The sequence below is a fragment of the Felis catus genome, chromosome A2 (assembly GCF_018350175.1).
Source record: "Felis catus isolate Fca126 chromosome A2, F.catus_Fca126_mat1.0, whole genome shotgun sequence".
In the NCBI taxonomy this organism is placed as follows: domain Eukaryota; kingdom Metazoa; phylum Chordata; class Mammalia; order Carnivora; family Felidae; genus Felis; species Felis catus.
In genome coordinates this window covers 3179524-3206294 of record NC_058369.1, presented here as the reverse complement: position 1 = coordinate 3206294, position 26771 = coordinate 3179524, and the positions used below count along the sequence as shown (strand labels likewise).

The 26771-nt window shown below is 61.0% G+C and overlaps 2 protein-coding genes and 1 long non-coding RNA gene across 6 annotated transcripts; 1 reads left to right on the top strand and 2 right to left on the bottom strand.

Annotated features, from left to right (window-relative positions):
- Positions 1-741: 741 nt before the first annotated feature.
- SHD (Src homology 2 domain containing transforming protein D) lies at positions 742-7136 on the bottom strand. 2 transcript variants are annotated; one of them, XM_019815762.3, is made up of 7 exons: positions 6861-7136; positions 5466-5817; positions 4379-4484; positions 4099-4287; positions 2975-3098; positions 1975-2094; positions 742-1128 (listed from the first exon to the last, which is right to left on the bottom strand). In XM_019815762.3, the coding sequence occupies exons 2-7, from the start codon at positions 5760-5762 to the stop codon at positions 942-944; spliced, it is 1023 nt and encodes a 340-aa protein (XP_019671321.3). In that variant the 5' UTR covers positions 5763-5817; positions 6861-7136; the 3' UTR covers positions 742-941. The 2 variants fall into 2 exon arrangements, with proteins under 2 accessions (XP_019671321.3, XP_044899891.1); XM_045043956.1 differs by lacking the exon at positions 6861-7136 and having other exon boundaries at positions 5466-6507.
- Positions 6648-16513, top strand: LOC111557783. 2 transcript variants are annotated; one of them, XR_006589257.1, is made up of 3 exons: positions 6648-6748; positions 14194-15943; positions 16134-16513. It is a non-coding gene; the product is annotated as an uncharacterized LOC111557783 (long non-coding RNA). The 2 variants fall into 2 exon arrangements; XR_006589256.1 differs by lacking the exon at positions 6648-6748 and having other exon boundaries at positions 13609-15943.
- YJU2 (YJU2 splicing factor homolog) lies at positions 12630-25432 on the bottom strand. 2 transcript variants are annotated; one of them, XM_023243963.2, is made up of 8 exons: positions 25295-25432; positions 23400-23500; positions 21517-21661; positions 19327-19461; positions 17116-17297; positions 16014-16137; positions 13510-13654; positions 12630-13356 (listed from the first exon to the last, which is right to left on the bottom strand). In XM_023243963.2, exons 1-8 carry the CDS (start codon positions 25316-25318, stop codon positions 13244-13246), a joined length of 969 nt encoding a protein of 322 aa, XP_023099731.1. In that variant the 5' UTR covers positions 25319-25432; the 3' UTR covers positions 12630-13243. The 2 variants fall into 2 exon arrangements, with proteins under 2 accessions (XP_023099731.1, XP_044899906.1); XM_045043971.1 differs by lacking the exon at positions 25295-25432 and adding an exon at positions 24248-24505.
- Between the last annotated feature and the right edge of the window lie 1339 nt (positions 25433-26771).

Sequence of the window (26771 nt, the reverse complement as noted above, 5' to 3'; positions counted from 1 at the left end):
TCACCATGAGGCTGGATTCCTCCCTCGCCCTCTGGGCACTCAAAGGCTCATAAAGAAAGGAAAGGCAGATTTTGTGGTGACTTGGGGAGCGTTAAAGATATCGGAGGGGTCATCTGGGGGCCCCTGAGCCCCAGGACGCCTGGAGGGGCCCGCTGTGGTGAGGGGGCTCTGTGATGACAGGCCAGCTCCCTCCTCTTATCCTTGGAGGGTCACGTCCAATTAGCAGAGAAGTGATGCCCCCAACCTCTACCGGGCGCCTTGAGCTGGAGGCACCGCCCTCCCTGGGTAGGCTTGGAGATGGATGGCGAGGCGGGACATGGGGGTCCCTGGAATTTATCAGCCCCTGGGGGCTCTGGCTCCACCGTCACCTTGAAGTGACACCAGCTGGGACCGGCTCCCCTCCCCCATTTCTGCTGTTTCCATGGGGACAGATGTCCATTGGCAGCAGCATCCGGGCCACGGCTGCCCGCCCCGGCGGAAAGGAGGGGCCGGGTGGGGGCAGGGCTGGCCTGAGAGCCTCCCCCCCTCCCTCGGTTTCTCCATCTTTGTATCTGCGCGGGATCGGCTCTCTCCGGGTTTTCATCTGACTTCATACTCACTCTCCCTGTTTCCCTCAAGCCCTCTTAGTTGTGGTTCATCCTTGTGAGCAATGCAGGCTTCACCCCCAGCCGGGGTGGGGGACACCCGTCTCCCTTCTTTCCCTGGGGCCGGGATCCCCGCCTCCCAGAAAGGCCACTTGAAACGCACAATAACTTATTTATTTTCCGGGCCAGAGGAGGGCTGGGAGACGCAGTTCTGTACCCTAGAACCCGGGAGAGGGCCAAGAAGCAGCCCCGATGAAGGCCCAGGGCTTGGAGGGGCAGCGAGCGTCTCCCTCCGGCTTCCCTCCAGCAGCGACTCTGGGCCCTCGCGGTGCAGGGCAGGGGCTGAAGCTCCCGGGCTCAGGGCGTCTGCACGACCACCGGGTACAGTAGGGCCAGGTGCTCAGCGCCCTGCACGGGCAGCGGCCGGGAGCTGTAATGCAGGACCAGCTCCGGGACGCTGGCGAAGGGGCCGCTGTGCTGACCCAGCACGAACTGGTTCTCTCGGGTCCGTGCGAACTTCAGGTGCAGGAAGCCCTGGCTGCCCCTGGGGGACAGGCATCGCAGAGCGCCTTGATCACCCCAGACCTGCTCAGGCTCTGCGAACCTAAAGGCAGGCTGGAACACAGGCTGTCTGCCCAATGGAATGACCTTGAACCTCAGAATCATCGTATCCTTAGCATGAAGGAAGCGCTCGTGGCAGGGGCAGAATTGAAACCTATTCTCCAAGCTCTCTTCAACCTGTTCTTTTAGGGATCTCACGCTCGGATGCCCAGCAGAATTTGGGGGCTTGTTATAATCCGACACACTGAGAATCTTAGAGACGCGCGTGGAGTCGGGATCTCCAACTGACATGCCCATAAGGGCCACTGGGAGAGTCTGGCCCCGATGGACACAAACGGATACAATTCAACTTTTGGACTGGAGGAGTTGGAAGGAAAGGTCTGGGGGCCCCCGGGGGGCCCAGGCGGTTGAGCTGCAAGTCGATTTCGGCTCAGGTCGTGATCTCACAGCTCGTGAGCTCGAGCCCCTCGATGGAGCCTGCTTGGGATTCTCTCATTTTTCTCTCTCTGCCCCTCCCCCGCTTGCTCTCTCTCTCTCTCTCTCTCTCTTTCTCTCTCTCAAAATACATAAACTTAAAAAAAAAAAGGAAACATCTCACCCACACCCTAGATCTACTGGAGACCACGCCCTCTGGCCCTACAAGGCCCGCCCCACTGGCCCTATAAATCCCCTCCACTTTCCTGAATCCCGCCCTCCCCCACCCTCCACAGCCCCGAAAGCCCCGCCCACTGGCTGCTGGCGCCAGGCTTGGCTGCCACCGAATTAACCCGCAAGCCAGAGGCGGGCAGTTCTGCGACGCTCGGTCCCTCCAGGGGGGCTGGGGTCTCACCTGAGGGACAGGGAGCAGTCTTGGGGACTGGTCTCGCTGAGCCGCACGAGGTAGCTGCCTTCCTTGCAGAGCGACAGGAGGCTCTCAGCATCGGCCCGGCTCAGTGGGCCGTGGAACCACCTAGGGGGTGGGGACAGATGTCTCCTCAAGGGTCATCCCCCTTCGAACGCACCCTGGGGCCTGGTGCAGGCACAGCCGATTCAGGGACTTGTGACCTCCAGGCAAACAAGTGACAAAATTCCCCCCGGGGTTTCTCAGGGGGAGCCTGGTTTCCCGGCAGCTGAGCCCAGGTCCACGTGGAGCCGCTCCCCCCAGTTCAACAGATACACCTGACCTTGATCTCTACAGCCTCCCCAGGCGAGGTCCCCAGTGTCCTGTGTCCCCTTCCCTAATCCCTCAAACTGAAACCACTTGCGTGGGGCTTTCACGAGACTTGCCACATCCCGTATCCCCACCCACCTGTAGCATCCTTTCTCGAATATTTCTCTGTAATGTGCTCAGGGAGAGGTTAGCGGTTGCGAGCGGGGGGGCTCAAAGGCAGACGAGCGCCCAACAGACTCGGCGGTTGTTTGCATGGAAAGACCCTCCTCCCCCGGCGCCCCCTTCTTCACCAGTCAGTTCTGTGTCACGGTTTGGGAACAACCGTGATAAACACACAGGCTGGTGGTGCCCTCAGGGCCGGACTCGGCGGGCTGTTAGGGACTTCCCGGAGGAACCGCTAGGCTGCGGAGGCACAGAAAGGACCCGGACTCCCCCAGCTTGCGCCCCTAGAGGTTAAGCGACTTGCCCAAAGCTGCACAGCCAAGAGACGCAGGGCAGAGATGTGAACCCAGAATCTGATGCCAGGGGGAATGACCTAGCTAGGTGTCTGTCACAGGGGCAGGCTCCGGTCCCCAGCGAAGATGGGCAGAGGAAAGATCCGAAGTGAACGAATGAGTCCTAGGAATCTGCAGCTGGTACGGGGCGGGGAGGGTCCTCCAGCTGGAGCTTTCCCACTCACGGCTGTTTCTCCAGGGGCAGGGCCGGGTCCACGCGCTCTGCGGGCTGGGGGCTTCTGGATGCGGGTTTCCGGAGCTCTTTGGCTGAGCCTGGGGTCCTTTCCCACTCCGGGCCGTCAAACTGCACTGGAGGGGGGAGGGGGAGGGTTAGAGAGGAAACGGTTAAGTCCAACCCCACCCGGGAAGGGCGGGACCGGGGCAAGCCAATGCACTCTCAGTAGGGAGGCGGTGCCAGCTTGGGCAACCTATCAGAGCCCCCAGTAGGTGGGGCCGGGCTTAAGGGCTGGGGCAGGATTGGCACAGGAGCAACCAATCGGCCTTCGGGAGAAAGGGGTGTGGTCACTCAGGTGTGCCGGCTTGCAGGGGCGGGGCAGCTCCACGAGGGACCAATCCGAGAGCAAGGGGCGGGGCTAGAGGGGAGGGGTGGTCATACTGTAGATTCTGGCCAAGTCGTGGAGCCTAGAGCCCCGCCCCCACCCAGACACGGACAGGTAGACTGAGGCACTGAGCCCCAGCGTCCCTCCAGGTCACATAACTTCTGGGGCCAAGCTGGGTTTGCACAACTCTCTCTGGCCCACGTTATTTTATTTCTTAAAGCTGACCGTACGGTTACCCTCTTTACAGAAGAGGAAACTGAGGTCAGAGACTTGGCCATGCTTCCCCCACTCAGGACCTGACCCCAAGCCCACTTAATGACAGTGACTAAGAAATGCTACCCTCTCCCCCAACAGCACTTTCTACCACTCGCTTCGCACGCACCCTGTTCTGTAGGTGCTAGAATGACCCCCGTTTGAGGGATAAGGCAACTGAGACTGAAAGATAAAGTCTCAAGTGAGTGACATAAACCCAGGCCTAGCCTATCCCTGCACAACACTGAGGATAAAGAGTCAGTTCCATCGCCCTCTAATGGTGTTTCTGCTCCCAAGGAAGATACAAGTTCCCCCAGGAAGAGAAATGTATGGTTATCAGTCCTTCACACTTCAGTGAGAATGAGTAAACTATCACGGTGGCAGGCAACTGGGGTCTATTTTGTACGTTGAAACAGGGGGAAAAGACCAGATCAAGAAATGGAAGGGTGAGGACATTCAGGGCCCGTGGAAGGTCAAGGCCTGGGTCAGAGGGGCACCTGCAAACGCCTTGGAGATGTGGTCTTTCTTCCACTCCCAGGGCTGGTCATACTCATCCGCTGGCCGCTCATCCTCCTGAGGCAGCCGGCTCTGGCGAGGTCTCCTTCCAGAAGGGGGCCCATCTCCTGGCTCTCGGTCCTGCTCCTCATAGGGGGTGTCATACAGCTGCACCCCCTTGCACGGCAGTTCTGGGAGGCCGAGAACACTGGTCAGTGCCCACACCCACCAGGGACCCTGCCACCTGCCCCCAAACTCTCACCCCCCCACCCCCCCACTCACCGCTCACGGCCCTCTGGGCATCGTAGGGCTCCATGTAGCCATCCTCTGAAGGTGGCGGATGAGGCTGGGCATCGAAGGGGTCTGAGTACTCGGTGTCGAGTTCCGACTGGAGAGAGAAGTAAGGAAGTGGCCCGAGGGGAGTGGGGAGACCGAGCCCAGCGGCGGACACCCCCTCTGGAGGGATGGCGCCCCTCTCTGAATCACCTAACCCTTCCGCTCCACGTGGCTCATTTTCGCCGGGGTTGGGAGTCCTCTCCATCTACCCACCAGGATTTGTGCACAGACGCCAGCTTCTCCTCCTCTCTGCCTCCGTGCAGTTCTGACTCTGACACACAGCCCTGCCTCCCTCCTTCAATAATTGTTAATGCTTGTCAGATGAGGAAAGCAAGGCACAGAGAGGGTAAGTGACTTGCTAAGGGTCACACAGCAGGCGAGTGGGAAGCAGGGTTGCAGCCCAGGCTGTCTGCTTCCCGGAATCCCCGCCTCCTCCTTCCTCTCTCTGTGCTCTTAAACCACTGGGCTCTCTCTTCACACAGTCTCTGGCAACCCTCCTCAAATCCTCTGTCTCCACGGAGGGTTTGGGCCGGCTCCCTCATCCTCTAGGGAAAACACTGAAAAAAGCATGGGCATTGGAGGCAGGTCTGGGTCAAGTTCTACTGAGCTAGGGCCCTGCAACCTTGGGCCAGATGCTTCTGTGAGCCTCAGTGTCCACTTCTGTGAAATGGGAATAATAGCGGAGGAGGGGCACTTATAGTGGTGAGGATGTCCCAGGGCTCGGCAGGGCGGTACGGCGGTGATCCCCTCGGATCTGTTTGGGGAGCTGGGGGGGAGAGGACGAGAGGTGTGAGCAGGGGACAGGAGGACAGGGGGACAAAGCGGGGCCAGAGAGGCAGTGGGACCACCAGCGCCGTGCACCGGAAAGGGACAGATATCAAACTCCACTCAGCAGGTGGAGGACCGAGGAGGGCCTGGCTGGGGCCCTGGCCTCCCCAGGAAACAAGCTTCCCCAAATCCAGGCAGCCCAGCCTGGCCCTCCCGGCCACCCCGTCTCCTGGGGCCACCCCACCTCTGGGACTCAGCCACGCACCTCTTCCCCAGGGCTGCCCAGCAAGACCTTGGCTCTGGCCATGTCTGCAGCTTCCACCTTGATGAGCCGGTGCTTGGGAGAGTCGTACTTGGCGTCTCCGAGGCCCTTCGAGTCCCCGGCGCCGGCGGGGTCGGACTCCAGGCGGCTCTCCGAGTCCTCATAGGGGTCCTCGAAGTCCAGATTCTTCTGTTCCCGGTAGGCCCTCAGGATGTCGCTCTCCGTGTAGTCGGGGGTGGGCGGCTGCGGAGGGGGCCTCCGACCGCCAAAGCTCAGGTAGTCGCGTAGCCACTTGGCCATTTGTGCGTGTGTCACGCCAAACCTGGCCACCGTCAGAGGGGGACCCACATGCCCCCTTTCTCCGAAGAGTTCCCGGGGAGGATGGGGGAGGAGACGGGTGGGGGGGAGGAGGAGGAAGAGGAGGAGGGAGAGCAAAAGTCCACCTTAGCCCGGCTCCGCAAGGACGGCGCGGAAAGGGGGCGCCCCGCAGGGCCCTGAACGCCGAGCGCCGGGTGGCCGGGCCAGGGCGAGGGGCGTCCGCGGAAGCGCGCGGAGTTTCCGCGGGAAGCGCGGTTCCCGTGCGCCGCTCGGCCGCCCGCCGCCTCCGGGAAGCTCCGGGATTCCCTTCTGGGGTCTGGGGTCGGGGCAAGCGCCGCCCGCGGGCGCCCCCAGCCCCGGCTCAGCCCGGACGCCTGGGTGCTCAGCGCAGCGGGCGGGCTCCCCCGGGGCGCGGGCGCCGCGCGCAAAGTTGGGCCACGGGGACGGTGACCTCCGCGCGGCGCATCCTTTGTTGCGCTCGTCTCCGCTCCGGGGGGAGCCCGGGTCCCGCGGCCCCCGGCCCGGCCGCCTCGATCCCACCCCAGCCGCCGGCACAAAGGGAAATAAAACCGCCTCCAATCCCCCTTCACGCTTTCGGAGAGACTTTACCCGCCGCGGCCGGGAGGTGGGACTTTGGGGAGGGGGCGCGCGGGCGGACGCCCCAGCGCCTGCCGGCCCCCAGCCGCGTCCCGGGCAGCGACGTCAAGGCTTCCCCGCCTCCCCCTCCGCGGCTTCCCCCGCCCCCTCCGCTCCCCCTGCGCCCCCCTCGGAGGTGACTGAGACCTTCAGCTGTTCTGGGAGGGGAGGGGAGCCGCTGCCCGCGCTGGGAGGGGGGGTGCGGGGCGGGAGTCGCGGGGCCGAGGCCGCGGCAGCTGGACACTGACCCGGAGGACCGCGGCTGGCAGGAGCGAGCGTGGAGCGCGGGAGGTGGGAACAGACGGGACTGACCTTGCTCACGAGAGCGAGAGGTGCAGAGGCGGGGGACGGGGCGGGGAGGTGGGGGGCGCGGAGAGGAGGCGAGGTGGAAATTGGCCGGGAGATGGGGGTCTGGATTTGGCCGCGAGAAGGGGTGAAACTGACCGGCAGAGGGGGTGAGAGCCACCCCTGTTGAGGGTTGAAATTGAGCCAGCCTCTGGCGGCGCAACTGCCCAGCAGACTGTTCCAGAGGTCACTGGCTAAAATTGATATTGATGCTGCGGAAGCAGGCGAGGGGCGACGGGAAGGGACGGGGGCCTGGCGTCCCCTTCCCAAGAGGACTCTTCTCTGCACCCCCCACCCCAGGGGACCAATTGCAGCATGGGGGAAGGGGGCTGGGGCAGCTGGCCGTGGGAAGGGAGATGCTATCTGTGCCTGGCGCGTGTCCTCAGCATCTGTCCCTTTGTGGCTTCTGGGGGTGGAGGCAGGGAGGGGGACGCAGACGAGAGGGGTCTCGCCTGGCCTGGCCGCCTGTTGGCAGCTGCCGCTGTCGGGGGCCGGGAGGGGGGATGCGGATGCGGGGCGGGGGGGGGGGGGTTGGTGAGGACGCTAAGAGGTCTGGGACAAGGGGAGCGGAGAGGTGTGCTGGCCAATTCCAGAGCAAACAGGCCTTTTCTTTCCTCACAAGGGGGCTTGCTCGGCTCCCGCTCATGCTGAAGGGAGGGGTGATCGGGAAGAACAGGACTCCGGGTTCCCTTCTCCCAGTGCCCCCCTCCCCCAGGGCGGGCAGGTGCCTGTGGCTGGGAGGGGGGTGGGGAGGATCAGAGAGAAGTCCGGAGCTGACAGTGAAAATGCCCCTGGGGAACGACAGTGAGTCGGGCAAGGTCTATGCTGTCTGCGCCTTGTTTTCCCGGTTTGAAAAGTGGGGCTTCTAACAGGAAGCCCCCCAGGGAGCTCAAGGAGGCTTGCGGGAAAGGAGTTATTTTTCCCCCCATGGGGAAACCGAGGCACAGAGAGGGGGACTTGCTCAGAGCCAGCCCGCAAGTTCATTGCCTGATTTGGTTTGGCCGGGGTGGCACTCGAGACCCAGCAGAGTGTCTTTGTGGAATTAGTGGTTCCCCATCTCCCGCCCCCACGCACACTGTTAGCCCCATTCTGCAGGCCGAGAAACTGAGGTCCAGAGCCGACGAGGCAAAGCCTCTCGGCGCAGCAGAGGCCCCCATGCATGGGCCTTCCTCTTTTCTGCTTTGGCCGTGTCGCCCACATGAACCTGTTGAACTCGGTCCTCCTCCTGCAGCCCATCCGGATGCCCCCACCCCACCCCGCCCCGCCCTCTCCGATCAGCGACAAGGCAGCATCCCCCCCCCCAGGGACTGCCGGGGAGCACGGCGGGTAATTGTCCTGTTTTCTGTCAGCCGCGAGGCAATTCCCAGCTCGGGGACGAGCCGTTGACAGATCTCATCAAATCCGAGCCCTCTCCCGGTCGGATAAATACGAGCCGTCTGAGGTATAAATATTTGAAAGGGGCCTTCTAATTACAGCGTGTGTCAGAAATAGCAATTAGAGGCCCCGGAGGCAGAATCAAACGGCGTTTGACTTTCCTGCGCTTCTGAGCTGGCTGCTCCTGGGGCCGGCCCCCGCCTCGTCCTAAGGAGAGGAGCGGGGAAGGGGTTCTGGGAGGAGGGAGGAGCGGGAGACGGTGGATGCCGACAGCCAGGCTGGGGGTCTGGCGACCTTGCGGCGTGCCCTTGAAGAGCCACATAAACTCTCGGGTTTCCGCTTTTTGACTGGGAGAGGAGGGGGCCCGCTGTGTGGACAGTGGGGAGCAGGTGGGGTGGTCTGGGGGTGCCTCCCTTCCCCCAGCACCCGTGGTCCCCGAGGCAGTGTATCAGGGGCGTCTCCTGGGTGTGGCTCAGTGTCTGGAATCCCAGCCCTCCTGACCTCAACTGTTTTCCCGTCTCTGAGATGGGACAATGACCGCTTACCTCTGTTGAGCGCTTTCGGGACGCCGTTGGTGGCACCTTGTTTGTTTGTTTGTTTTTTTGTTCTTTTTTTTTTTTTTTTCTTTTGAGATACAGTTCACATACCTACGGTTTACCCACTTGGCGTGTGCGTTTCAGTTTGGGCATGTTCTCAAGATCGTGCAACCGCCAGCACGAATTCCAGAACATTCCCATCACCCCCAAAAGGAACCCCATCCCCATCAGCAGCCTCTGCCTATTCTCACCACTTCTCCGGCCCCGGCACCTCTAATGCACTTTCTGTTCCTGGGGGTGAACTGCCCTGGACATTTCACGCACAAGGAATCACACACTGTGTGGCTTTTTGTGTCTGCGTCACGTTTTCAAGGCCCATCCACGTTGTAGCAGGTGTGAGCGCCTCGCTCGTCTTACGGCCAAATAATACTCTATTGCATGGCACACAGTAGGTGCTCAGCATATGCTTTAGGTGGATGGGATCTTAAGAAGCAGCCAGATGGGGGCCCTGGCTGGGAGCTGTCCCGTCACTCTTGTCTCATGGAGCAGCCAGCCTGGAGGCGGGAAGGGAGCCAAGGCACCAGGCTAAGAAAGGACCCTTGGGGATGGCTCATGGGAAGGCCTAAACACTCCTACCTCAGAAGACTCAGTCTGATGGAGGACAGGTGCCTGCCTAATAGGCTCCCAGTCTGATAGGGGAGGCGTGATCTGACGCTCTGAAACATTCAATCTGATGGAGGAGGTATGGCTCCGACCTCAGGGGCTTCTACTCTGATGTGAGAGACGTGGCCCTGCTTTTAGGTGCCCCTAGTCTAATGGAGGAGACGGGAGCCTGTCTTTAGGAGTCCCAATCTGATGGGGGAGGCATGGTCCCAACTTCAAAGGCCCCTAGTCTGATGGAAGAGACACAGCTGTGTCATCACGAGTGGCCAATCTGATGGGAGGGGCACGGCCCAGCCCCTGGAGGCTCTGTCTGCAGGAGTCGCCGCGGAGCGTGGTCATTAAAGGTGTAGCCTTGGAGCCTTGCGGCTGCAAACCCAGGCCCTGTCCCTCGCTCATTCTGAGCCCTTGGCCAAGGAGCCTCCCCTCACGGGAATGAGCCCGTTAGAGCTTGGGAAATGGGCCCTTTGTGCAGTCCAGGCTCAGGCAGAGCGGGCTGTTTGGGGGGGGGGGCACCCCCACCAAGCCCTCTGATGTACCGCAGCCCCCAGGGGATTGATGGAGGAGATTCCGGATGAGGCCTGACAGCTCCCCAGGATGACAGACACAGAGCTAGTGAGCGAGCAAGCGAGCGCGTGGGGAAAGGGGGAAGGGCAGGCTCTGGAGAGCAGGAGGGGGGGGTGCAGGGGGTGTGGGGGAGAGGGGGCGGGTCGAGGCTCTGCAGGATCCGAGCACACACATACACCAGACACAGATGCATGCTATCCTTCTGCCGCTGGACCCTGGGCACCCCCACGGGAACCGGGGCCAAGAGCAGACCTGCTCCCAGGCCAAAGGGTGGGAGAACGAGGCGTGAAGGTCTGCAGGGAAATAGAAGAAAGATCCAGCGAAGTGGGGGTGGGGAGGGGTTACAGAGCGGGCAGAACTGCGGGCCTCCGCTCCCTCCTCTGTGAATGGGGAGACACCCACTTAGGCCACAAACATCTATGGAGCACCTACTTAGTGCCTGGATGGTCTTAGGTGCTGGGGATACACCCGTCCACACAGCTACCCTTGCAGAGCTCATTGTTGACAGGGCGCCTGGCAGGTAGACCCTCGGCGGACCTCCAGTGACCCCAAGCTGCTGGTGGTCACAGCCATGTGTAATCCCCTTTCCGTGAACGTGGCCAAAACCTGCGGCTTGCTTGCGGCCAGCGTGACAGGGCAAAGGTGATGGGATACCACTTCTCAAAGACTCCTGTTGTGGTGGCTTTGTGAAGCCAGCTGTCAGAGGTCCCTGTAGCCAAGCGCCCTGAGGGTGGCCTCCGCCCAAGAGCCCATGAGGAGCCAGATCCTGCCAACAGCCACGTGAGCGGGCTTGGAAGGGGATCCTGCCCCAGACGGGCCTTCAGATGAGACCGCAGCCCCGACCAACATCTCAGTTGCGGCCACGAGACCCTGAAGCAGAGAACCCGGCAGAACCACACCCACATTTCTGTTGTTTTCAGCTGCTGGCTTTTGAGAGATCTTGTTAGGCGTCATTAGCATATGCGGGGTGTGGTGGGTAATAAACACACCTCGGCCGGCAACCCCTCAGCCCCTCAGGCCGCCATCTCGCCCTGCTGTGTGTTCGCCCAGACTTATCACTGCCTCCGGCACACACGTATTTCCTTTCATATCTTATTGTTATATTTAGGTGGGTGTACTATCTTATCCCCCATCTTCCAAAAATAATGTCACCGTTATCAGTGGGGACTGTTTTTTCTTCACTGCCATTGTCCCAGTGCCTGAAACAGATCTGGGCACAAAGTAGGTGCTCAAAAAAAAAAAAATAAATAAATAAAAATAAAAAAAGCTACATGAGCTCAGAAACTTAAATGAGTAAATCTGCCCAACAGCTTAGCACGGGTTTAGCAAACGGTGAGTCCTTCACAAACGTTCGCTACCATTACTCACCCAACCGGATCCCGTGTACTCCGTCCGGTGCGCCACTGAGAAGAGGGCGGCTGGCAGCCGTCCTCAGGGGGACTTCGGGCAGCAGGGCCGCGGGCACAGCGTGAGCCTGGAGATCGGGGTGTGGAGGGGTCCCGGCCACCCTCCCGTGGAGGCTGGGGGAGCAGAGCAGGAAGTGCAGAGCTGGGTGACCCAGGCAGGGGTGGGCTGACCTGGTGGCTTTGCGGGTCAGAGTCCCTGTCCTCCCTACGCAACTCGGCCACTGCAGAGCGAAGCAGCCATGTTACGTGTCGATAACACTTTATTTACAAAACTAGGCTGTGGGCCGCGTTTGGGCCACCGACCGTAGCTCGCTAACGTAGGCGGTAGGATGGAGTCCATACTCTGAACCCTGGTAACCGATGGCACGTGTACGTGGCTACAAGTAGGGTGGCCCCAGAACGGGGACGTCTGCAAGGAGGAATCGGAGCGAACCAGAGAGGCCCAGCCTCCTGCCCTCTTCCGGCTGGACGGTTTACTCTCACCGCTGGTCTGAACAGGCACGTCGCGGGCGTCACGGGCGTCACGGGCGTCGCGGAGTGTGGGGAAAGCAGGCAGTGGTGTGCTAGTAAGCGCCTGGCAGCCGGCCTCTGGCGGGGGTGTGCAGCTTCCCAGCACGCGTGGACTTCCGGGGTGTAAATGCTCCAGCCACGGCCGAGTTCAAGCCACAGACGCGATGTGGCGGCGGCGGGTGGAACTGGGAGCCGCGCGCCTTCTCGCCAGGCGTGGCTGAGCAGGCTCCCGCCCACCCCCGGCCCGGTCTTCACAGCGGAGGCCCCCCGGGTCCTGATCGGAAGCCCTGGCTGGGTCCCAGTTCACCTCAAGTCACACTAAAGCACAGAAACCATTGTAGGAAAGCAGAAAGCAGACCCCCCAAAGCGGGGGCTTTGCCGGGCGCCTGGGTGGCTCCCGCGGTGGCGATCTCACGGTTTGTGGGTTCGAACCCCGTGTCTGGCTCTGGGCGGACAGCTCAGAGCCTGCGTGGGGTTCTGTGTGTGTGTGTGTCTCTCTCTCTCTGCCCCTCCACCGCTCGTGTTCTCTCGCTCTCTCTCAAAAATAAACATTAGAATTTTTTTAATTAAAAGAAAAAGTGGGGGCTTTTCATCCCGCAAACAGCGAGAAGCACAAAGCCTCATTATCAAATGCCCAGTGAATGAGTGAGAGGAGGGCTGACGTCAGCGACCCCGGGAGGAGCGGCAGGAGAGATGGGGGAGGGGGGGTGTCAGGTTGTGAAGGAACCTGGTGGGAACACAGGACCTTCGCCTGGACGAGGCTGAAGTGGAAGAGGATTACACCAGAGTTGACAGCCGGCAGCCTTGAAAGAACGTGAGCTTTGGAACCAGGTTTACTAGTCACGTGACCATGTCAGCTATCTAGTGCTACATAACAAATCATCCCCAAACTCAGGCCGATCAACAAACCCCGATCGACTCGTAGCTTCTGAGAGCCAGGCGCCCACGCTGGCCACGTGTGCTCCCGCGGCCCCGCCTCAGAAGCCGGCGGAAGTGCCCAGGCCAGGCGGCAGCTTCCTTTCACTGGTTTGCAGGTTTCGTGGCAGGAGGGGGCGGAGCTAGCGCGTGGGCGGGGCCAACGGGGCGGGGCCCAAACACCGCCCACCCCTCCCTGCCATCCAAGGGAGGCCGGGGAGTACCGCAAAAGCCCGCTGGAAGCCGAGGGCTGTTCCAGGGATGCCACAGCCCCGGAAGGAGGGCCAGGAGGGCGGCAGCGTGAGCCAGGGACCCCGAGGTCCCCGAAGGCTGGTAGGTGGGGGGACAGGGGAGAAACCGAGTCCGGGGGTGGAAGCCCTCGCTGGCCCGACCAGCCTCTGAGGACATTTGTGTTTGTCCGCTCATGGCCCTGGTTGGTGCCAAGGCCTCCTGCCGACCAGCAGCTGACTATGGACACGTGACCTTGACCCGGAGAAGGGCCTGGGCAGGGGTCTCAGCTGCTGCCGCTGCTGTCCTCGCTGTCCGAATATGCCCCCAGCTGGCTCAGGGAGGAGGTGCCGGGCGTCCAGGGTGCAGGGTCAGCCGCCTTCCCGCTCTTCCTGGGGCCTGGGAGAGAGGCGAGAGCGCCTGGTAGGGGGCGCCCCTCCCTCGCCCCCCTCCGCGGGTTCCCAGCGCGCGGCAGCAGCACTGGGGGCGCTGCTGCCACCTGGCGGCCCTCTGAGGCGCCGCGCTCCGATCCCGGGACCCCGGAGCACCTACCGGGGGTGGGTGACGCCTGACCCTGCCTGGTGCTGCGACCCGGGTCTGTTTTCTTCACCACGACTAGGCCTGACAGCGGGGGCCTGTTGCCAAGGGTGCCGACGCTCCGTTCCCAGCTCTCTGCCTTCCTCTTGGCTTTTGGAGCCTGGGGGTAAGCGGAGGGGACACGAGTGGGTGAGCTGTCCCAGATCCCCCCTTCTCCGGCACATCCTAAGTCACACACCTTCTCACCTCCATGCCTTTACTCACTCCGTTCCCTCCACCTGCCATGCCCCTTTTCCTCTAATGCATTTGGCGAACTCCTACTCACCCTTCAATACCCACCCAAGTGCTGGCTCCTCTGGGAAACCTTTCTCCACAGTTCAAGCTCAAGTGAGTGCTGTATTTCCACGCCCCCAGGACCCTTTCACCCTTTACTGCCTTATTACGTATCCCCCCCATCCATCCATGCTGTGGGTTCCTGTCCTGTTCACAACTGGGTCCACGGTGCCACACGTAATTCTTGGCAGGAAGGTGCTCTATCAATGTGTTTGACGGAAAGAGGGGAAACGGAGGCACCCACTTTCGGGACTAGTTAGGGGAAGGCAGAAAGGGGCTCAGCCTCACATCCAGCTCTTCAATCGTACCGGGAGGAACCCCTTTTGTCAGTTATGTTGAAACAGAGAAACGAATCCCCTGTTTCAGGAGGTCCTGTCTGAGCCTGGCGCTGGAGCTGCCCTCGCGGGGCCCACCATCTGAGGGAGGACGGAGGAGGGACAAGAGTAGGTCGGCAGGACAACACCCATCTTGACAGAAGGACAGCAGCGTGGTGCGACAGTGGAGGGAGCGGCAGCCACTGCTGACAGGGCGGTGGGGACAGGTCTCCTCAGAGAGGGGACCCGGGCTGACGACAGAGCGAGGAGGAGGAGCTACAGGCAGAGATGCGAAGGGGGCTTCGGGCAGCCCTGTCGCAACCTGCGTGCTGGCCGGGGCCCCAAGAGCGGCGACCAGGACAGACGCGGCCCAGCGGGGGACAGAGCAGCTTTGTGACCCGGCATCACTGAACGGTCTCACGCGGCCCCCACAGCAGGCCGGCACCGGCGCTTGTGAGCACTCGTTCGAAACCCGTCCCTGCCAGCCACGCTCACTGCCCCTAAACTGAACCAAGAACACAGGGACGGACAGATGAGCTTCCGTACGGGTCTCGGTGAAGGTTTGGGAAGTCTTGACGGAGGCATATTGTGCCAAACGCAAGTCGGTTGTCACACTAGGCGTGAACGAGACACCTGTGACGGGGCTGGGGGGGACGGGACATCAATGAAGCCTTCAAAGATTAACGGATGACAGGGCACGACCTCCAGAGCCATTCTCTCTGCTGACAGTCAGGGGCAACTCAGCGGGAGCATGGCTACCCCACGGAAAGACTACCTTTCCCATCCTCCTTTGCAGCAGGATGTGGTCAGGTGACTCGGCTCTGACCAATGGGATGTGAGCAGCAGGATGTGCAGAACCCAGGGTGCAGCGGCCCTGAACGTCCCCCTCCCCTGCCCGCCCCTCTCCTCTCCTGCCAGGATGTGAAGGTGGCATTGAGGGCACCCCCCTCCCTCTCCCCCCACCGCCGACAGCAGAACCAGGAAGAAGGCAGGTGCCTGGGCCCCGTGCTGTGGGGCCACCTTCCCTGTCCGGATGGCTGTGCACAACTGTCACTGGAGAGAAAAGTAACCCCTGTGCAGTTGAAACCCTTGTTACCTGGGGTCCTATCCACTGGCGGGGCTTGCAATCTAGTAACCCGGACCACGGATATGTTTAAATTAAAATAAACGATTTCCCTCATTAACCCCCTTCTTCAGTTAACAAACCAGAGTGGCCTAGGGGCGCCTGGGCGGCTCAGTCGGTTAAACGTCCGACTTTGGCTCAGGTCACGATCTCACGGTTCGTGAGTTCGAGCCCCGCGTCGGGCTCTGTGCTGAAGGCTCAGAGCCTGGAGCCTGTTTCAGATTCTGTGTCTCCCTCTCTCTCTGCCCCTCCCCTGCTCACGCTCTGTCTCTTGTCTCTCAAAAATGAATACACGTTAAAAAAAAAAAAAGAGTGGCCTTGACCTTGGCGGATAAGACAGCTGTGGTGCAAAGATCACCTGCCACACCCTTCTCTCCCCTCCTTTCCGCCAGCACAGGCCGCCTACAGGCCGCAGTTCCGTGAGGCCAGGAGATTAGTCCAGCCAATGAACTTCGAGGGGCTGACAGGCAAACATCGGTGTTCTTAGGTCTCCACCTTTGAGGGTCTCGCTTGTTTCAGCGGCTGAAGCAGCGGCCGGTAAAGCAGAGCCCGTCTTGACCGTGAAGTTTTACCGGCACGTGACCACGGCCACTCATTCCCGCAAGATCCAGGGCTGTTTGGGGCTGCGACGGCGGACTTGAGCCCTTACGACCCACGCGGTCTGGCCTTTGGAGACCAGGTTAGGCCGACCCCTGGCTCACCCTCTCAGATTAACCCGAGAACACGCGGAGGTCCGGGCGTGCACTCACCTCCTCCAGGATGGCGGTGGGGTTGGGCCGCGGGGCCAGGCGTGGCGGGGCAGGAGCAGCAGCGTCCTCTTCTGAATCCGAGTCCTCCAACAGCCTTCGTTTCCGGGCTTCCTCCACCAGGGCCCTGTGGGACGGCACGTGTGCCTGGGATGTCCCGCCGGGGCGCGCTGCCCCTCCTGACATCGGTGAGTGCCGGAGGCGGGGTGGGGGCACACAAATGCCTTAAAAACAACCTTCTCTGGGGGTGCCGCGTGGCTCAGTGTGTTGAGCATCCGGCTCTTGTTCTCGGCTCAGGTCGTGACCTCGGTGAGATCGAGCCCCGCGTCGGGCTCCGCGCTGAGTATGGAGCCTGCTTGGGATTCGCTCTCTCCCTCTCTCTGCCCCTCCCCTGCTTGTGCTCCCTCTTCCTCTCAAAATAAATACACGTTAAAAAAAAAAATCTCTGTCCACTGAGGGCAGCGAGTGGTTAAGTGCTTGGCCGAGGGCACCAGCCACCTGAACCCGAACCCTGGCCGGGTGACTCGGTCGGGACCGCGCCTGGAGCGCCCCAAGCCGCAGTCCTTCAACTGCCAGAACGATCAGGACGACCTCAAAGACCAGGATGACCTCAAACCGGTGCCCGGCACTCAGCAAGAGTCGAATAAACATACACCCTTCTCACTGCGGATCACCGTTATCGCCGACCTGCCCACGCCACGGGGACCTACTCCGTGCCCCCGTCCCAGGCCCTGCGAATGCAGACACCCCGCCACCTCAGATGCTGGAGGCGGGAGGGAGGGAGGCCATAAACCGGGAGACGGCGAGTCAGCGAGAAGGTTCCACGGTGGTAGGTGCCGTGCACAAAGTGCGAACACAGCAGGCCGGGCCTGAGGCTCCTCCTGGCAGATCACCAAACCTGGGCGGGGCCTTGGGGACCCCGACACAGACGCCCTGAGAAAGTGAGACGCGGCGGGGGGGGGGGGGGGACGGGGGAGGCCTCCGGGAGAAGGCGGCCCTTGAGGGAGCCCGGGAAGACCTGGAAGGGGGGTGTTCCAGGCAGAGGGAGAGCCGGAGGTGGGTCAGAGCACCCTGGCCCCCGCCCGGCCCCGCCCGGCCGACTCACGCGGTCTCCCTCTCGTCCTCCTCCCGCTCCCGCTTCTGCCTCTCCTCCTCGGACAGGCGGTGCTGCCGCAGCATGGCCTCAAAGTCCACGTGCGCCTGCCGCTGGTTCAGGTCCTTGAGCTCCTGCAAGTTCTCCAGCACCTCCATCTCCAGCTTGGAGTCCTTGGTTCGGTTCTCCAGCACCTGGCGGGCAGGACACGGGCTGCGTGCACCTGCCGGGGCCGTGGGGCTCGGCACGCGCCGGGGAGGGATCCCCACCCCGCCTCCATCCACAGCGCCCGCTCGGGGGCCTCCTGCCCGAGCCGCACCCATCTCACAGCTCCGAACGCTGAGGCCCGGGCATGGGGCGTGGCTGGTCAGTGGTGGGGCCAGTCGGCCTCGGCTGCCGGCCTGGCTCCAGCATGAAATGATATACAGCGAAGAGGAGGGGCGCCCGGCCGGCCCAGTCAGCGGGGCGGGCGGCTGGATGTCAGGGTCGGGACCTGGACCCCTGTGCTGGGCACGGAGCCCACTTAAAAAAAATAGTTACAAAAAAGGTTAAAAACAGACACCCTGAGCCACTGTGGTGTGCCAGGCTGAGATGTTTCCAAACGGAAGGTCACTTAATCCTTGCGATAGCTTCGTTTATGTCGAGGCTCGGAGGCGCAAGGCCAGCCCACGTCTCCCAGACAGGGGCGTCTGGAGCCGGGCACGGCCGGGTGTGGGGCCTGCCCTTGGCCGCTTCCTGGCCGCGTGACCCTGTGCTGAGCCTTTGGGAAGTGGCGGTCCTGGGGGTTTGAAAGTATATCCCCCGATTCTTCGAGGTTCCTCCCTTGAAAGAGCAGAGCCTGAATTCCCTTCCCGCGAGTGTGGGCCGGACTCCGCGGGTGACCCGCTCCTAGGGAGCAGAGCATGACGGAATGATGGCCTGTCGCTCTGAGGGCGGCTCCTTTCCCGCTTTTCTGGATCCCTCGCTTTGGGGAGGGCGGTGCTGCGTTGTGCGGGTGCTCAGTGTCGGGAGGGGGGGCTCGGGCAGTGCAGTGGAGGGGCCTGCGTGGCAGGGACGGAGGCCCCTGCCAGCTCCCTGAGGGCACCAGCATGGAAACAGCCCCTCTGGTCTCGGTCGAGCCTTCAGAAGATGTGGCTTGACCGGGACTTCATGAGAGACCCCGGGCCAGAGCCCCCCACCCCGGCTCAGCTCCCTGGGGCTCCTGACCCCCAGAAACTGTAGGATCACAGATGTTTCTCAGGTAAAGTTGCAGTTTGGGGGCGGCTCGCTAGGCTGTAACCCCCGGGGCCGGTGTGGGCGGACAAGGATGGACGCGACCACGCAGGCAGCTCCGGGCACACGGCAGCCCCTGCAGAGCCCGCCTCCCTGCCCCCGCCACCCTGCTGAACCCGTCGCCTCAGGTCCCCCGCGGCAGCTCAGAAACCTGGCAGAGGGGCGCAGGAATACCCGGCATCATGCGGGTCGGGGAGATCGGAAGGGGCACAGACGCTCTCTTTTCTCTGAGAAAGACAACACAAGGCACAGGGAGGCCAAGTGCCTTGCCCAAGGCCACACCGCCAGCGAACATTCAAGAGAACGGTGCCTCCCACGCTTCTGGGCTCCACGGCCCGCGGTCATCGGAGCCTCCTGCGCGAACACGGCGCCTTGTGTTCTCCGGTCCGACCTCCTGCCTCCCTGTGCCACCTTCTTCTGGATGACCATTCTGCATGACCATCTGCCACCAGCTCAGTGGCTTAAAACAGCACGAATCTCCCCGTCTGCCCGCCAGCGTGGGCCAGGAGGCCGGTGCCGCGCGGCACGGCTGGGTTCTCCGGCGGGGTCTCACCAGGCTGACGGCAAGGCCCAGTGGTCTCATCGGGGGCCCAGGCCGCTGGCGGAATCGGTTCCTTGCGGCCGAGGGACGGAGGGCCCCGCTGTCTTGCTGGCTGTTGGACGGGGGGCTGCTCCCAGCTCCTGGGGGCCGCCCACTGCTGCCCGCCAGGTGGCCCCCGCCCCGGGCTTGCTCCCACACGCGGCCCAAGTGCTCCGGACCCAGATCAGGGGGCTTGGGCGGCAGGGCAGGCCCCGGATGAGCTCTCTTCCCTGAGGGTGACTGGCAGCCAATCTCACAACCGGATCCCAGGAGTCGGGTCCCGGACACGCAGCCCCGGACCGCGCAGGGTGCGCGAGCGGCGGGCAGGGGGTGGCGGGGGCGACCTGGAGGGCCGCGCCCGGGGGCTCTACCTTCATGGGGTTGTTCAGCTCCTCGTCTTCCCGCTCCTTCTGAACCCGTTTCTCCTCCTCCTCCAGGAGCTTCTCCGCCTGGAAGTTCCGGGTGGCCCCGTGCTCCATGCTGTAGTCCGTGTTCTCTGGGTCTGTCTGTAAGGCGGGGGGAGGGGGGGGGGAGGACAGACGTCAGTCCTGTGTCCTTGGGCGTCAAGAGATCCTGCCAGCCCGCAGCCCGCAGCCCGGGACACCTTCCCTCATGCTTCACCCCTTCTCGAGCCTGTTCTTTTCGTTTCTTTCCTTTTTTTTTTTTTTTAAGTTTATTTACTTATTGAGCTAGTTAGTTTATTTTGGGAGAGAGAGAGAGAGAAAACTAGAGGAGGAGGAGAAAGAGGGAGAGAGAGAGAATCCCAAGCAGGCTCCAGGCTCCGAGCTGTCAGCACAGAGACCGACGCGGGGTTTGAACTCACGAACCCTGAGATCATGACCTGAGCCGACGTCGGACGCTTAACCCGCTGAGCCGCTCGGGCGCCCCTCCTTTTCTTAGCACTCGGCTCGTTCGGTGCTTCCTAGAGCTCCTGTCCCCTTTGCCAAAAGGGCCAAATTCTGTAGCCTGGACTTTCACACCTCTCTCTACCCGCCCTCTGCCCCCCTGCCGCCCTGCACACGATTGCAAATACGAGTCTCTGGGTCTTTGCGCGCATCCTGTCTTCCTGTCTGCTGTGTGCGTGTGCGCGCACACGTATGTATCTGCTGTATGTGCGCGCGCCTTTCACAATTCTAAATCACATATCGCGTCCGTGCACAGCGTGCCCCTGCCCGCATTTATAAAACGGAGAGAGGGAGGAGATGTAAGCTGGGCTCCTGGACGAGACCCCCGCGCTGGAAAGGTGGCATTGGGGAAAACGCGGAAATCTACATGGCGTCTGGAATCTGTTGGCTTCTGACTGCGACGGAGGCCCGGGGAAGCGGGGGGCGCTGACGGGCGGGGAAGCTGGTGCGGGGCAGACGGGACGCGCTGGGCCGGCCAGGCCGCTCCTGTGTGTCTCCCAGGATCCCCAATAGGCGCCGCAGCGCTAAACCAAAAAGGGCCGGGTAGAGGGTGATCGCTCCGCGCGTGCGCGCGCAGCACTTCTCCTGGACGCCTTACAAGAAACCTCCGAGTGACCGTTTCCACGCACGGGGCCCGGCCGGGCAGAGGAGGGGACCAGATCTGCGGGTGCGGGGCCTGTACTCCCGTCTGAGCTGTGTCTACCTCACACGGGGACGCGCCCGCCCTCCACGTCCCCCTCGCTACGTAATCGCCTGAAATTCTCCACCAGGAAGCCCGGTTTCTAACATTTTTGCCACAGTGCCTCTGGTCTTGAAACAAACTCATACTGGGGCGCCTGGGTGGCTCGGCCAGTCGAGCGTGGGACTCTTGATGTCAGTGGGGGTCGTGATCTCACAGCGCGTGCGTGGGTGGGAGCCCCGCATCTGGCTCCGCGACGTCAGCGCTGGGGGGGGGGGGCCCTTCTTGGGATTCCCTTTCTCTGCCCCTCCCCCACTAGCGCTGTCTCTCTCAAAGGTAAATAAAATACACTTTAAAAAATTTTTTAAAAATTTAGGGGCGGCTGGATGTCCGACTGCGGCTCAGGTCGTGATCTCACCGTTCGTGGGTTCGAGCCCGGCGTTGGGCTCTGTGCTGACAGCTCGGAGCCTGGAGCCTGCTTCGGATTCTGTGTCTCCCTCCCTGTCTGCCCCTCCCCTGCTCATATTCTGTCTCTCTCTCTCCCTCTCTCAAAAATAAAGGTTAAAAAAATATTTTTTAATACAAAGTCATCAAAATATGTAATTCTTCCAATGTCCTTCTTCTTCATTTTACCCAAATCTTGTTCATTAACCCAAAGGGAAGAAGGTATGGGGAGAAGACAGTACATAAGGACGTGAAGAGCGAGCGGGAGGCTCTCCTCGTCCTCTCCCCAAATCCTCGCAGTCGTGATGGTTACCGGCCGCACGACTCCTCACCGCATGGTCACTAGCTCCCCGAGTCCCTCCTTACTGCACACGTGGGTTGCTTCTGCGTTTCTGCCCCTACGGACGATGCTGCCGTGAACAACCCCCCAAAATGCCTCTGTTCCCTGGGGATAAACGGAAAGGGGGACTCCCTGCAGGGAGAGGACGGCGGGGAGCCCCCGAGGGGGCAGGGCCAGCCCGGCTGGCGTCTACCTTGAAGGTGATCTCTGCCAGGCACCGCGTGCACTTGATGTAGAAACGGAAGATGGGCAGGCCCAGGTAGGCCTCGTTCTGCACCGTCTCCTTGCGCGCATTGAATTTCTTGCCCTTGTAGATGTATTCTCCGCACGTCTTACACCTGTGGGGCGGGACAGAGGGCCTTGTGCCATCTCGGTACCCAGGTTCCCGCGGTCGGATGCTCGGGCATTCTGGCGGATGGCTGCTCGCATACCTCCAGGGACGGGGAGCTCCCTCCCTCCCACGGCAGCCTGCCTCAGATTCCCCCCATCTTGCCCGTTCTTCCTCCTACCTGCCTGGGTCTTGGTCCCAGGGTCCCCTTCTGGGGAAGCACTCGGGCGATCCAGGCCCTCTGAGACCCGCCGGTCACCCGCTCCCAGAAGCCTGGCTGGCGCTCATGGGGCATCCTAGCCTCCACAAGGTTCGGCGCCACAGGAGCCACACGGAAGCTCCCGCCAGCCTGCCCTCACTCAGGCCCCGTGCTCCCCAGGCGCAGCACCCTGGCCTCCTGACGGTTCCTACAAATACCCCCAGCTCGGGCCGCCTCTGGGCCTCCGCCCTGCACTTCAGAACCCAGGACACCCTTCACCTTTCAGACCCCAGCCCTGCTGGCGTGTCTTCTGACGTGTCCCTGACCACATCAGCCCAGCAGCCTCCGTTCCTGCCACCTACTCAGTCACCCTCCCTCATGCCTGATTCACACGTCGTCCCATGTACACCGGGCGTGAATGTGCCCGGACACTGGGTTATTATCTCCACCCCTTCTGACTGTGGGCTCCGCGGGCCAGGGGCTCTGCCAGTCTCCTTCCCCACAGCATCCCTGGGGCCCAGCCTGGGCCCTGGCACACAGCAGGCACCCAGAGTGATTGTTGAATTAAAAACAAAACGAATGAACGAAGGAGAGCGAGAAACAGACTAACAATACATAAACGCTGAATTTCACTCAACCAGGGGTCTGTGATGGTCGGGATATCTAACTTCTACCTGCGGAAACGTGAAAATCTGTAGGACTCAGCATTGGGGAGGCGGTCGCTGGGAAGCAGGGCAGAGGGCAAGATCTGGGGACCGTGAGGGAGAGGGGATCACGGAAGGGGTCAGATGGGGGGCAGGAGGGGCTCTCTGAGGAGGTGAGATTTTTTTTTAAGATTTAATTAAAATAAGTAAATGATTAATTCTTTGAGAGAGGGAGGGCGTAAGTGAGCTAGGAGCAGAGAGAGAGAAAGAGAGAGACAGCGAGAGAGAGAGAGAGAGAGAGAGAGAGAGAGAGAGAGAGAGAGAAGCAGGGCTCACCCCAAGTGGGGTTCGAGCTCACCTGACACAGGGCGTGAAGTCACGAACCCTGAAATCATACCCTGAGCCGAAGTCAGATGCTTAACCGACTGAGCCACCCGTGTGCCCCAAAGATTGCTTGTTTTTTTAATATTCATATTTTTAAGCTACTTATTATTTTTTTGTTATTCTCTACACCCAATGCGGGGCTCAAACTCACAACCCTGAGATCAACAGTCGCATGCTCTACGGACTGAGCCAGCCACGCGTCCCTGAGGGGGTGAGATAAGCCAAGACCTGAAGCGTGAAGAAGCACCACCCACGTGAGAGAAGAAGGAACAGGGTTCCAGGCAGAAGGAACAGCCCGTGCAAAGGTCCTGGGGTATGAAGGAGCGTGGCTGTTGTGAGGAGGTGAATTAGTACCCAGGGCCCCATCTCCGCTTAACACACTTAACTACCAATGATCAAGATCCGGGGGGGTTAATCCTGAACTTTGAGGAAGGTGACGGCTGGTCGAGTCAGGTACTCACTGGGATGTCACGTGGTGGGGGGGGCACATGAAGAGGCGCACGGCGGGGTGGGGCACTCACCTCATGTTGAAGGGAGCCATCAACCTCACCACGTACTGCCGATCTTTGGGGAGCTTGAGCTTGGGGATCTTTGACGGGTCAAAGTCAGGCGGGTAGTATTTCTGTGGGAAGTGAAAGCACCAGGGAGCTGTTTGAGCCACAGGGAAGGGCTCTGGGGACCGCCAGACCCAGGTCCCCAGGACCGCCCTGGGGTTTGATGACTTCGTGTGACGGCTCCCAGGACTCCACGTACGCTCGTACTTATGGGAATCACTCGTTACGGCAAAAGGACACAGACAGAAATCAGCAAAGGAAACAGGGTGTGTGTGTTGGGGGGGGGGGGTCCGGGGAGACTAGACACACTGTTCCAGGGTCTTCTCCCAACGGGCTCACACAGGACGTGCTTGATTAGCCCAGTAATGAAATATGACAACACACGTGAGACGGTGTCTCCCACGGAAGCTCACGGGGACCCAGTGCCCAGGGTTTTCGCCGAGGGAAGGTCACGCAGGCCCCACGGCCTCGCAGGTTCTGACGTTCTAGACTCCAGGAGGAGGGCCCACGCGCACCCTAAACCACGTTGTTCGTACAGAGTTTGAGCCCAGGGAACCATTCTAATCAGGGATCAGTGGGAACCAGCCTGAGATTCAAGTTCCCGGATGCCAGCCAAGGTCCACCCTCGCCAGCCAGACTTTCTGAGGATAGCAGCCTCAGTTCTGCTGTCTTAACTCCGGCACGGGAGGCTGAGGCGGGGCATACGGGGAAGGCGGTTTGGGGTTGTAAAAACAACTTCAACGGACAATCAGAAAACACAGCAGCTTGTGTTCTGGGCACCTACTAGGCGCCAGATGCCACGTGGAGCACTTTACCTGCCATGTCCCACAGAATCCTTGCAAAGACTCTAGGAGACGGGGTGCGACGTACCCATTTCACAGAGGAGGAAACTGAGTCCCTGCGGGGACAGGACTCCGGGGGTAACAGTGGTACAGTGGTGCATAGGTTACGGATCCAGGGACCTGGGTTGGACTCCTCCACCCCGTGGCTATCACCCCTCTCTCTGGGCCTCATTCTCATCTGAATGGACATAACCCACCACCTCCTTGATGCGATGTGCGTGCCACTAGCGCAACGGCCGGCGCACAGAACTATCCACCAGGAAATTAGAGAAACGGTTCCCAGTTGGATCCTCAGGATGGAAGGACTTTCAGGGACACGAAGTCCAGCACCTGAACTGGACTGCGACGGGGCTGGGGGTGCATTCCTCACATGAATGTTTAAAAGATTAGAACGCTGAGCCGCAGGAAGGAGCATCAAACCGACCCTGCAGATCTGGGCTCTTGGCCTGACATCCTGGACTTACCCCCCCGCCCCCAGGCTGGGGAGCTCACCCCCTGACATTCCTGAGGGGTGGGGGGTGGGGACAGGAACTCGGAATTCAAGAGCTCTCTTTTCCAGAAGCCGCATCCTGACTTCTGAGCCCCCCCTCCACCTCACAAAAGTCCCCGTTTCACAATACAGTTAGGAGGCTCCCCCCACCAGCAGAACGGGAGGGCTGAGCAAAGCCAGACCCGTATGTGGGCGGGGCTTCCGGGAGCCACGGCCCTGGGGCGTGGCGTGGGGAAAACACCGATACTCTTCAAGGCGCACCCCCCCTCCCAGGGGAAATGATTGGCTAATTCCCTTCGGAACATCCAATCAGAGGACGAGACCTGGTAAAAGGCCTAAGCTCCGCCCCCAAACACCGCGAAGGCCCACCCCTCACGGAAGGTGATTGGGAGGTGTCTGAAAGCCACGCCCCGCGGAAGATCGTTGGAGAAAAGAAAAAGGTTCCAATAGGAAAGTACAGGAAGCCCACCTAGGCCGGAGCTCCGAGATGTCCCCTCTCGGGTAGAAAGCCCCAGTCACCAAATACTTACGTTTAAAACTTTTCGCTCCGACATCTTTGCCTCCTACTCCTCCCACAAGGGCCAGAGGACCGCTTAGGCTCGGTGTTCGCCGAACTTCCTTAACCGTCCCTCGTATTTCCGCTGACGTCACTTCCTTCATTCTATTATTGGTTGGAGCATACGCAGGTTCCCTTTTCATTGGCTCAGATCCCCGCCTGTCAAGACCCGACTCCGGCTATCCCTTCTTCCGAGTTGCAACCTCGGTAGTTGGCAACAAAAGCTCCGGGAGCCGGCTGATTGGAAGTTCAAGGCAGGCGCTCCGCCCCCTAGAGGTGACCAGGAGCTCCTAAGTATTCGGTCGTGACGCGCCGTGGCCGCTGCTCGAGACATTCCCTACTGTTTGCTCTTTCTTGGAGCGAGTACCGAGGTCGGCGTTGAGCGCTTAGGCTGTGTGTTGGGCTGCGGGGACCCACACGTGTTCCCGTGCCGCTCACCTGGGGACTGGGGTCAGCGCCCCCAGGCTGCATGTGTCCGCAGAGGAGCACCCTGGACGCCACCCCGCCCAAGTTTACCTGGAGTCCCCGGCAGACACTCAGAGACCAGGCTCCACACCCTCCTCCCCTGCGCGCGCGCGCGCACACACACACACACACACACACACACACACACACACACCAGCTCCCACACCCATCTCCCCTGCACATGCAGGCACACCAGCTCCAAAGCCACCTGCCCTGCACACACCAGAGACACAGACACACATGCACGCACACCAGCTCCCGTATACACATCCCCTGCACACACATACACCAGCTTCCACACCCAAACACCTGGTAAGGGATCTGGGGATAGTGCAACAGGGCAGTGTTGGGACAGTGGAAAGAAGGGCTCCCTGAGATGGTGTATGAGCTTCCTGTCGCTGCTGCGAGGTTATTATCACAAGCTCCCTGTCCTAAAACCACACACGTTTACTAGCCTGCAGTTTGGAGGTCAGAAGTCTAAAGTGGATGGGAGGAGGGCTCCAGGGCAGAATGTGTTTCCTTGACTTTTCCAGTTTCCAGGGGCCACCCACATTCCCCAGCTCATGGCCTGGCATCACTCTGGCCTCTGCTTCTGTTGTCACATCACCTTTTCTCTCTCCCTCTGGCCCTTGTCATTATCCTGGGGCCCCCTGGATCATCCAGGATAACCCGCCTCGATATTCATTAACTTAATAAAAGATCCTTAATCGTCAAATTAAGGATTCTCATGATTCTTAATCACACCTGCAAAGTCCCTTTTGCCATGGTAGGTACTGTATTCACAGATTCTGGGCATTAGGGGTTGGGTATCTTTGGGGGGCCATGACTTTGCTGGCCATAGACCACGTGGTCAGGAAAGACTTCTCCGAGGTGACCTCTGAGTGAAATTTACAAACAAGTCCGTGGATTATCTCTGGTCTCCGGTCGGCAAGGTTTTGCCCCCTCCTAGAGAAATCTTCCCAGATTCATGTCATTTTTGTGTCCAT